The sequence below is a fragment of the Anopheles moucheti genome, chromosome 3 (assembly GCF_943734755.1).
Source record: "Anopheles moucheti chromosome 3, idAnoMoucSN_F20_07, whole genome shotgun sequence".
Classification (NCBI taxonomy): Eukaryota; Metazoa; Arthropoda; class Insecta; order Diptera; family Culicidae; genus Anopheles; species Anopheles moucheti.
In genome coordinates, this window is record NC_069141.1 from 63,658,799 (window position 1) to 63,670,069 (window position 11,271).

At 45.8% G+C, this 11,271-nt stretch overlaps 3 protein-coding genes across 4 annotated transcripts; 2 read left to right on the forward strand and 1 right to left on the reverse strand.

The window, feature by feature from the left end:
* Nucleotides 1-1,444: 1,444 nt before the first annotated feature.
* Nucleotides 1,445-3,585, forward strand: LOC128300924 (nascent polypeptide-associated complex subunit alpha). 2 transcript variants are annotated; one of them, XM_053037177.1, is made up of 3 exons: nucleotides 1,445-1,512; nucleotides 2,128-2,281; nucleotides 2,358-3,585. In XM_053037177.1, the coding sequence occupies exons 2-3, from the start codon at nucleotides 2,149-2,151 to the stop codon at nucleotides 2,861-2,863; spliced, it is 639 nt and encodes a 212-aa protein (XP_052893137.1). In that variant the 5' UTR covers nucleotides 1,445-1,512; nucleotides 2,128-2,148; the 3' UTR covers nucleotides 2,864-3,585. The 2 variants fall into 2 exon arrangements, with proteins under 2 accessions (XP_052893137.1, XP_052893136.1); XM_053037176.1 differs by having other exon boundaries at nucleotides 2,355-3,579.
* A 590-nt stretch (nucleotides 3,586-4,175) lies between these two features.
* LOC128301806 (NAD kinase 2, mitochondrial) lies at nucleotides 4,176-7,708 on the forward strand. The gene is made up of 4 exons (XM_053038439.1): nucleotides 4,176-4,796; nucleotides 6,012-6,712; nucleotides 6,788-7,187; nucleotides 7,270-7,708. The coding sequence occupies exons 1-4, from the start codon at nucleotides 4,760-4,762 to the stop codon at nucleotides 7,374-7,376; spliced, it is 1,245 nt and encodes a 414-aa protein (XP_052894399.1). The 5' UTR covers nucleotides 4,176-4,759; the 3' UTR covers nucleotides 7,377-7,708.
* A 368-nt stretch (nucleotides 7,709-8,076) lies between these two features.
* On the reverse strand, nucleotides 8,077-11,035 carry LOC128303642 (diacylglycerol kinase epsilon). The gene is made up of 5 exons (XM_053040680.1): nucleotides 9,963-11,035; nucleotides 9,343-9,890; nucleotides 9,101-9,266; nucleotides 8,879-9,039; nucleotides 8,077-8,800 (listed from the first exon to the last, which is right to left on the reverse strand). Exons 1-5 carry the CDS (start codon nucleotides 10,621-10,623, stop codon nucleotides 8,681-8,683), a joined length of 1,656 nt encoding a protein of 551 aa, XP_052896640.1. The 5' UTR covers nucleotides 10,624-11,035; the 3' UTR covers nucleotides 8,077-8,680.
* Nucleotides 11,036-11,271: the final 236 nt, after the last annotated feature.

Sequence of the window (11,271 nt, forward strand, 5' to 3'; positions counted from 1 at the left end):
CCTACACCTGTCCATGGGCATAACGAAATATGCTTCAAGCATTTCGCCTATCTTATCGCAGCTTCGTGACAGGCAACAAGACGACACGTTAATTTGAAATTAGTGCGACACATGGCACCACCGGGGTGCTGCACCGGGGCTCAGTTTCATTGTCACGGGCAAGCGTAAACCGTCATGCAACCATTTTTATGATTAATACTTCCACCCACAAATCCAGCGTGCAGATAAATGTGTGGCCACTTTGGTGCATTTGCTATGCACTTTCTTCCTGTAGCGCACTGGACGTATGGTGGTCTGAAGACAGCATCAATGGGTCACGCACTCGTGTGGTCACTTTTCCTTGAAGGTTTGCCACACTCGGATCATATCTTTTAATGGCCACTGTAAAAGCGAACTCATTTAATGTTTTAATTGTGGGCATTTAACGTTTCGTTGGGGAAATCAAATCTCGTCAATGAACAAATGACCTATTGATTATGTGGTGATATAAAACTATCAAGTGGAGGTTGAGTTCGTGAGACGATGCGTTTATTTACTTGAGAGCATATTGGCATTATATTGCTTTTCGATTAGGATCTTTTGCAATCCTTTACAAAACTGTTAGGCCCTTTCGAGCTAGAACCAAAACAAATGTTGCGAATTTAAACAAAAAGTTGCATTACAGTACAATCAGTGGTACGGAAATGAATCATTATTCACAAAAAAGCATTGGGGTATAAATAGGACAATCTCTACTTCTGTATACTTTTCAAATTCATTGAAAAAATCAACACTCTCTACCTATTTCGTGTAAATAAAATGAAGCATAACCTTTACATCAGTATGATCTCAGTTGATATTGATCTTCAAATATTTCCATTGCAAAATCCTGATCTTTTGCAAAAGATCATCGCCTACTCGCTGTCCACCGCTGGCACTAGCTAATTATTTATATTAGGCTTTTAAATAAGTAATTAAATCATACATAAATACACAAAATTATCATGCGGAGTAGGCTGTGTAATAAGCATACCAGTTTAATACCAGCAGTTTAATTTTTTAAATTCAATTTTACCATAACTCTTACCATCTTACCATCTTACCATCTTTCCCAATTTTGTAGTATACTCTCATACATTGTAGTATAAAACGAATGTAATCGAATTTGTTCTTATGTAAATTTTTCATATTTAAATCAATGCTATTTTACACATTTTACAAAAAAATAGATTCCTCATAAATAATAATTCAGTTATTCACGAAGGACGACACAAGGCACACAGTGAACATTAAATGATTATTCAATTTTTGCCGGAGCAAACATGATTTCAATAAATCATGTGTTTTGTATGATCTCGTAACGGCACATTTGAAATCAACTGTCAAAATGGTTCCTTTTGCGGAGCGGATCGAATACATTCCATCGCCGGAACTGCTTGAACTTGTCGTTCCGAGCTCGTGCGTACACCACTACACTTCCGGCATCTCATTCTCGAGCTCTTACCGCGTTTCGTACCGTGCGAGAAAACTGGTGTAAGTAGTGTTTTTCAGCGAAAATAAACAAAGTTCCAACCGCAAAATGGTTCCTTCTGTGCACGGTTTGCTAAATGCGTTTGTGAGCACGGTGGTCAATATGCCCGTAGTGTCTTTTTGTTGCTTTTTACCATCGAATTGTTGAATGCGGTTCTGCCGTGCTCTGTGTCTTCCCGGTTGTGTCAGTGCGCCGGCTTCCCCCCGGCAGTATTATGCGCTTACAAGGCAATCACATGCTGGGTGTTGAAATGGGTCATAGAAAATGTAACTTTTCTGGATGTTCTGGATCCGATAGAAGGTCCGTTTTATGTTGTTTGACGAAATGTTGACATGGGCCGAGCCGATAGCAAAAACCGCAGCCACAGAGATTGTATGTACATGCGTGTGTCACTATATGTGTGTGTGTGTTTTTCTCATGTGCGGTTTTCAGCGCTGTGCAATGCGTTCTCTGCATGACAGTCATGTTTTATGTTCTTCTATTTGACACACAACAGTTATTGCGCGGTGGATACCGGAAGTGTTGTTTTCCCTTCGGATCGATCGAAGGAGTATATGAGAGATTTCTGTTAGTAAAACCGCGATACTCATCAATGTATTCCCTTCCGTTCCTTTTAGCTTGACCTTCACCTTTGAACCATGCCGGAGCTGACTGAAATCACGGAAAGTGCGGCCGCCGCCTCAAGTGCGACCGGAACCACAGAAGCCAAGCTGGAAGATGCTCTCAGTGACACAGAGACCGAGGATTCCATCCCGGAGCTGGAGGATGCGGGTAAGAATCGTTGGATGCAGATGTTGTGATTGCATGTTGGTATCGACTCATAATTCATCCTCTACATTTCCAGGAGCGGCTGCAACGACACAACTGTCCGCCGGTGATATTCCAGACATCTCGAAAGCGAAACAGTCCCGCGGCGAGAAGAAAGCTCGCAAGATTATGTCCAAGCTTGGTCTGAAACCGGTCCAGGGCGTGAACCGAGTAACGATCCGGAAGTCGAAGAACATTCTGTTCGTGATAAACAACCCGGACGTGTACAAGAACCCGCACAGTGACACCTACATCATCTTCGGCGAAGCCAAGATCGAGGATCTCACCCAGCAGGCCCAGGTGGCGGCGGCCGAAAAGTTCAAGGCCCCCGAAGCGACACCGGCCGCGGGCGAAGCATCCAGCTCGACGAACGTTGTCACCCCGATCGCCGAAGAGGATGAGGAGGAGGTGGACGACACCGGCATCGACGACAAGGACATCGATCTGGTGATGTCGCAGGCGAATGTGAAACGTGCTAAGGCCATCCGAGCGCTGAAAAACAATGAGAATGATATCGTTAACGCGATCATGGAACTTACCATGTAATTGTTGCGAGGTTGCGTTAACTATACATACAACACAACATCAAAAATGCTCCCTTCCCATCAGTTTGTCTCTGTTAGTGTTCACGTCCTCCCGCATCCTACGAAGGCCATGTTGCAAAGCAAGCATTCATTCAAAAACATGAAGCCAAACCGATTGCTCCCGTGTTTGGGCGTGTTGTTTCTTTGGTAGAACGGATGGTTTTTTGATCGGAACTGGTGCCGCGAAAGAATGTGGTGCGGTTTGTTGATTGCCTACACACGCTACAATCTATACTGGGCGTACGTGCGTGCGCGAGTCAATGGTTCGTGGTGGTAGCGTGCGCACTTTCAGTCGCAGCATGTGTAGGCGCATTTGCTGCCCCTTCAAGCCCTTTAACATTACATTAAAACCGAAAACAAATGCTAAGTTTATATCGTAAACGGTAATAAAACACCTAAACCAACAAAAGAATGGCGGGCGTGAGACACATGAATTTCTTTACTTCCCGCGATCCTTGTGAGAATAAGGCGCGTGTAGCAATTAGCACCGGGCATTGCATTCGATTTTCGCTATGTTTTCTTCAGCCAATCTAGTGTTGCATTTCGAAACGGAACCGAGTAGAGTGAGTAGCATTTTAAATCAGTCTATTTAGAAGGAATCTAAACAAATAGGTAGCCGAGCCAATCGAAGAATTGGGTTCGAATCTGATAATAAAGTTTGCCGGTAAGCGAATGTTAAGCTTGTTCAATTTTTACTAATGATAGATGTTGAGTATTCCCTACTCTGTACTATTCAAGACAGGTTGTTGATGCAAATAAATCGAATTATCGTTAATCTGACTTCGGATTGTGAACATACGAAAACGGAATTGGATCTGGGTTCCAAATTTGGACTGTGACGTACTCTGCGAACTTGCTCCTATTTAGCACACTGGGAAGGCGCCATGTGACAAATCGGAACATTTTATTTTCTATATTGATATCCATTGTTTTCCGCCACACATCATTTCCGAAGAATTCTAATTTCTAAATCTAGTTTTATTGTATTTGTGTTTTACTAAATTGTCTTACAAACTTTAAACTAAATAATTGTAAACAACTGTCAACTCATTGCGCCGACCTCCGACTGTGTGCAACATTTCAAACCAAATCATTTGTCATGGTCGGAAGGGACCGAAGTGACGGTAATTTGCGAACCGTGCCGGTTCTTTTGCCATCTATAAATATTTACCTCCCTCGGATGGAGTACGAAGCAATAAGTGTCGTGTTTAAATGCACCTGACCGGTTTGCCGATAAGCAGCACATGTCCAGCGCCAGACAGCGAAAAAAAAAAACATCCTGTGAAAACCTGGACAGAGTACACAAGAGTACCAAGGAATTTTCCACTCGGGGGGTTGAAGTTTCAATGCTTTGTACCGTCCCATTGCCGCTACGATAACCGGGCGAACCGCCGACGCGGAGCAATCGGAAGCGAAGGAATCCAGCAGCAACAACATCTTCTTATCGCCCTCAGAAAACCGGTAGGAAAGCCAGCTTCATTCAGGGCCTGTGTGCTTACGTCGAATATCCTTATCAGTAGCGAGACGCGTGTGCAAGCAAACGGTCGCCATACAGACGAACGCCGTATCCGCGACGAGTGTGTATCTTTTTTCCCTTCTGCTGCTGTGAATACTGCGCTTCTCAAACATTATCTTCCGCGTCAGTGTAATGTAATCTGGTTGCACAGTGTATATTCAAGGTTAAAAAAAGGCTCCGAGTGTGTGACCGCGCTCGTTGAACGTTGGATACTGTTGAATATAAAAAAAGAAAACTGGAGCCAAGGACTTTCCACATCCCGTTAGAGCGTGTGTTTGTGTGGAGAAATAAAAGCCTACCAGGACGAAGTGATTCGTACGAGGAGAGCACGGCCGTTCCCAAATGTTCCACTTGAATCAACTTTTGCGGAATGTTTCAGGTGAGTTCGCTGCAAATAAAAACCGGTTTGTGCTTAAGCATCCTGCTTTTCTTTGTAGGCTAAAGTTTAATCGAAACAAGCTTTAAATCCAATGTTACCAAGCAACGTGCAAGGGGAATTTTGTTTTGTTCTTGTACGCGAGGCGCTATTCGTATCAATCTAATCCATATTTAGCATTCGACTTGGGATTAAAATAAGGCACACATTTACGATTGAAAAAGCACCGAAACGAATCTTCTTCACCAGTCGTCTTAGCACACGGTCTGGGGAGTGAGAGAACGTCACCACCGAATGGCACAATCTTATCAGTTTCGATTGTCGAGAATTGCCCGGGCTGGTGCTCCTATCACATCGAATGAACACACCCCAATGCCCAATTCGCCGAAGCAACAGCTCAGCGAAGAGAGTGTCCGTATGATCCGGTGACGACGTGTTGGACAGCAGATTTCGCGGAAGATATTTACCCCCCATCGAGCGCACAAACAGGGTGTATACTCAAACCCCCTAGTTCATCCCGTCCATCCCGTTCCAACGCAATCTAGCAACCTTCGTTCAGGCATTGAACATCATGTATAAGATGCGTCATGTTTTGACGCAGCAGCAGCAGCATGTGCCTTTTTTTGTTTGGCTTCTCCTCTTCCGGCAATAGATAGAGGACGGGTTGCGAGATGTTTATTGCAGGGAATAAAAAAAAACATATATACTCACGCATCAATGTCAACCAATCAATCAATGAAACCCTCCTGAGAGCGTGATCGGTTAGTTATCGATCGGTGGAGGCAATACAGTTTGAATTTTGATGGCGCCAATGACATGTAGTTCATCGTGCTGGCCTAAAGCTTAAGGTTTTACGACTCGTCCCCATAACTGGCACGCATTTTAATCTGATCAGGTTTTCAGGCTTTTGCGAAGCGGGCATACTATATTCTGCACAAATATGCCCACTAGACTGGGAAAGAGATGCGCAAGATAAGATATGGGACGACCGTACTATGATGAACAGTGTTGTCACACGGTGTAATGTGTGCAAAGCAGCCGGTGACGGTATTTGTGCAGGTGGGAGGAATCTTTGTTTTGCTATCTATTTTATGTGTGAAATGTATGGAACCAGTGATAAAATTGTGTTCTGATGTAGCGCTCGATGTCGACAAATCTTTTCACAGCGCAGTTCGAATTCGAACTAACCAAATTCCTCATGATGTGCGTTCGTTTCAGGATCCAAACCAACACAGCACCTCCAGCATGCCTTGAAAGCGCAACGCCATTTCGGTTGCAACGCAAAGGAAAAATTGCGCCGCGTGCTCATTGTGTCGAAATTGACGCGTCTAGAGTTTGAAAAGATCCGCGAGGAACAGCTGAGCGATGAAAGTCTGGAGCAGAAGATTCGCGACCGTGGTACCGATTACGACGCCATCAAATACTACCACCATCTGCACAAAGACGTCGAGCGGAAGGTGGTGCGGTCGTTTCAGGAGCGTGGCATTGAGGTGCAGGTAGTGAACCGTATTACGATACACAAGGATGCGCTGCAGTGGGCCGATCTGATCGTACCGATTGGTGGCGATGGGACGTTTCTGCTCGCCGCCGGACGGGCCAGTCCATTCTTTCTCTCCAACGGGAAGCGAACGCCCGTCGTTGGGTTTAATTCCGATCCACGCCGCTCGGAGGGTCGGCTAATGCTTCCCAAGCAGTACTCAGTGCAGGTGGATGAAGCGATCCGGCGTATTATAGCGAAAGACTTCCGGTGGATGCACCGGTCTCGCATCCGTACCACACTGGTTGGAGCGGCCACAACCGAGCGCCCATCGCCGATGGATTTGCACGAGTTCCACACGCAACCGGTCGAACACAAGGAGGTGATGTCGACGGCACCGAACGGCAAAAGTCGCATCCTGCCCTATCTTGCACTGAACGAGGTAAGTGGATCACTCACGATCCTTCTCCCGATGCGTTAACGTTGCGGTCTCTCTATCTTTCTCATCCTTCCATAGGTTTTCATCGGTGAAATGCTTTCGGCGCGCGTGTCCCATCTGCATCTGCGCATCGATAATACGGAAATTACAACCAAAACGAAAAGCTCCGGTCTGTGCGTAAGTACCGGGACTGGATCAACGTCGTGGCTCACGAGCATGAACCGGCTTTCGACGAACAACGTGAAAGATCTGCTAGAGATTGTACGGAGGCGGACTGCAGCCGGTGCCCTGGACACCATCGATCCCGAGTCCGTGTCGCAGGAGTATAACGATAATCTAGTGTTTGCGCCCGACGATCCACGGCTGTGTTACTCGATACGGGAGCAAATCTGTGTCGGTGTGTGGCCGAACCCGAAAGGTTTAGAATCGCGCGGGTTCGCCAAAGAAATATTCGTCAAATCGCGCTGTGTCGATGCAAGTAAGTTGTGGTGTCCTTTGCAAGACGCTTGTAAATATTACAAACTTGGTTAATATAAAAATTTTTGCTCACATCTCCCAAGGTCTCGTGATAGATGGTAGTATTGCGTACAACTTTAACGATGGTGCCCGTGCCTTGCTGGAAGTGTATCCGGAAGATTCACTACTGACGATCGATATGGATGACTGAGAATAGGAGAAAAAGAACAGAGAGTGAAATGATTCGAGCCCGATGCGGATACGATCCGACCTATTTACCTGTTGTTTCTATTTGTACGATGTTTTACTCACGATTTGGAAGCCTTACCGTAACTTGCTGGACTTGCAGAAGAAGTTCTACCGCCGGTTCCCCTTCCTACATCTTGATCTACCTTTTCTCAAAAACGTCCGGCAAGAAAAACCTTGTTTTTGTGTAAGTTATTGCAATTACTGCACTCCTACTGATGGTGTGCAGATGGTGCATTTATTTATCGAACCCCTTCCCACGTTAGCGTACGTAATTACTGTAAGTAGAAAGTGTAATAAATTTGGTATCATTTTTGTTTTATACATATAAATAACGTATCCTCTGTGTGTATGGGGTGTATTGGGGTCTGCATTTTTGGCTGTTAAAACCCCCATTGCCAATGGTGATGTTAATATCTTAATGCTAATTCCCTTTTCACGCGACGACTGAATTCGCTGCGAAATTGTGATAATTATTTCGCCTCTCCCCTTTAAATTCCATCAACAAACCCGTTATCAGTGAATCTTCCGCATACGAGAAAAGCGCTCGCATAACGGTGTGTGGCGGCTAGAACCTTTGGCCACCTTCGAGCTATACTATAAATATTATTGATATTTGGTAGCTGGAAGCAAAAACTGGTATGCCTTCTTTCCTAAACTAGCCGTACGATCGCATATAAAATCTTCCTCTTGCAATAGATTTGCAGCGAGATTACACGGTCTTGATAATTCCGTCGTAGTTAAGTGAATGTTTGTGTGTGTGTGATTGAGATCAATACCTAATTGAGTTGCGTTCAACGATGCGAGTTAGTTGGCGCTGGTTAGGAAATACACTAAGTAATTAGGTTCAAGAGACTAAGTTCAAGAGATGTCCCGTGCTGTAACAATCGGGAAACGGTTATAAAAAAATTATGATGAATTTGTTAAATATCGTTACTCATTTGTGTGGCTATAGTGGACCATTCGAAGGGAACAACTGGTATATGGTTTGCGCTCAATTTTAAGCAAACGCACAAGTTACATATCTAAACATTTCACACAAACACACACGCCGTTTACACACGATTCAACAATGGACATCAACCTGAGCACCTTTCAGCAATTACGCAAAGCCGCAACACAACGGCAAAAACGTGGAGCGAGTTACGAGAGATTCTTTCAAGTGGTGTTCCTAACAATACGGCCACCGCTATTCGATGGCGTTCGGCTAAAACCGAACAACCGGTACGATGGCAGTTTTGGAAAAACTACAAGCGACTGGGGTTCGCTTCATTTTTTTACGTCCTTTAGCATTGTTGCTTGGCCGTAGTGTTGAATATTAATATCACAGGGCGATTGCATCCACGGTTCACCATCTGCCTGCATCGGAAGTGTCCGCTTAAGTACAATCTAAGAAAAAAAGTGGATATTAAATCATATCTATGCAACAAAAAAACTTGAACAACTATCGATCCTAAACACACTTACCCGTACGCTTTTGGCCTGCCCAAGGCGAACCGGTTTGCTGAGACCCACCTGCAGTTGGGCAATGTGGAAGGATGAAACCACACCGAACACTTCCAAAATGCCATCGGAAATGCTATGAATTTCCTTCATAATGCTGTGTGTGGGTGAATTTTTGCTCATTTCTGAAATTAATTGTGTGTCATTTTAGTTGGACAAATATGAACGATCGGTCCTGTGACATACCCCACAGCTTTACACCCGCTCCCCACGAATCGATGTTAAGGACGACGACGGATTGCAGCGAAGGCAAATCAATGCGCACACCATCCAGGTACAGATCGAGATGCTTCTCCAGTTCAACACAGTCCTGCTGCACGACTTGCTGCGTTCCGAAGCAAAGGTACAGAAGCTGCGAATAAAAAAAAACGGATAATTAACTTGTATTGATCAATTTGTACAATCGATCGTTGCTGTGTTCGGCTTACCTTATTCACAAAACGACTGCTGTAAACGTAAAAGGAACTTTCTCGTGCCTTGTGGAAATTCAGCGTCACCAGTGCGTCCACCCCGACGCTAAGATAGTTGTACATGTAGAAGTGCCGCGACTGGCTAAACCCGGGCACATGAAACCTTGCCAAGCTAGAGTGTGTATTAATTTCCGCCAACCATCGATCCAGCTGTACCGTTTCGGCTTGAGCAATGCGCGTGAGGTAATCGATCGGATCGAACTCGTCCGGCCCTTCAGCACCCCAGCCAAGCACACGGGACAAATCATTGCCAGTACCGAGTGGCAGTATGGCCACCTCCGGATGTGGCTCTACCTTCATCTGCAAAATGGTGTTCAATACCCAGCCTACTGTGCCATCACCACCGGCAACCAATATGCGACAACGGGTCGGTGCGGCATGAATAGCCCACTGCAGTGCCTCGTGCGGTCCATGCTGACCGAGCTCAAATACCTGCAGCGGATGAAGGATACCACGCATGAGAGCCACAACCTGATCGGCCCCACTGCTGCCGGATTTTGAATTTGCTGAAAGTGAACGAAACAAACGATAACAATGAGTTGTGCATTGCGTGTAACAATCCCCATGGCAACGCTTACCAACAACGATCAGCGGACGCCAATTAGCCTTCCATTCGGGTGGTATAATTCCCGTCAGATGCACCTTCTGGGCGACCTTACTGCGCGCAGCGAGTATACATTTCGGCGGGAAAATCATTTCCTTGAACGGACCGAAATCACACAACGTCGAGGACACTTCGCTAAAGCACTTGTCGTGCGCCATCCGCTGACACCAGGCACACCGCTGTCCGAATAGGCCCAGCTCGCTTGTCTGGTCGATATCCTCCTTGCACACGCAACATTCCGATCCGAGTGGCAAATTACCCTGAACCCACAGGTGTCGGCTGGTGGAACCATCGTCCGCTCGGGTACGTATGCGAAGCTGCTTGCAGGGGAACTTCTCATCCGCCTTACGGACGCACCCATTGTCTGAGCAAACGCCACAACTTTCACAAAAGTGTCCATTGGAGGACATCGACGTATCACAGACGGAACACACGCAGCTTCGCGCTAGCAGTTTCACCGATTTCCACGCATGGCGTCGACAGTTGTCCGGTATGTAAACGACATCCTCCTTCAGGAAGTACCGCCCAGCGAGCCACATCAAACCGAGCCCGAGCAGCACGGACACAAACAGCGTAAAGCTGAAATCGAGCATTACGCCACTGTTATGCGAAACCGGACGAAACGAAAAGCGCATTAAGTGGACGTTTCGCGGTCAGCCAGACCGTGAGACGACCGTTCCGCTTTTCCGAGTGCTTGCTTGTGGGGCGTATTGTTACTGCGATGCTTTAATTCTAGGGCCTACTGCGACTTATCGCGCTGGAATGTGTATGGATGCGCAGGGGGAGTACTATTTGCTGCACACCTCCTGGTCACTTTCACCGATACGTAAATGCTGACGGCACCAGCTCTTCGCTGGCTGGCGGTTGTATTGTGGCAGTAACTCTACAACCTTTGCTGCGCTGCAGATCCAAGAGCGGATGATAACCATCGAACAACAAAACGTAACGGCAACAAAACGTACGAACCCGTATAGAACAGTAAACACTTAGTCTTTTTTTTTGTTTTAATACTGACACACTTAGCCTGCGTAAGGGCAACGGCGTAGAAAATGCAGTTCAGCTTTCGCTTGTGCTGGAACGAACCGTTGATGTATGTAAACAAAAACCAGGTGGGCACTATGGGACGCCCGTACGGACATCGCATTGACGGTTGATTGTATGGATTTTTGTTAAAAGTTTAATATTTCAAATGCAGAGAGGTAAAATCGTTTCGTAATCATCCAAAACTAAGTATTAAATATACAAGACTACTCAATTTGATAAACGGAAATAAACATTTTGCC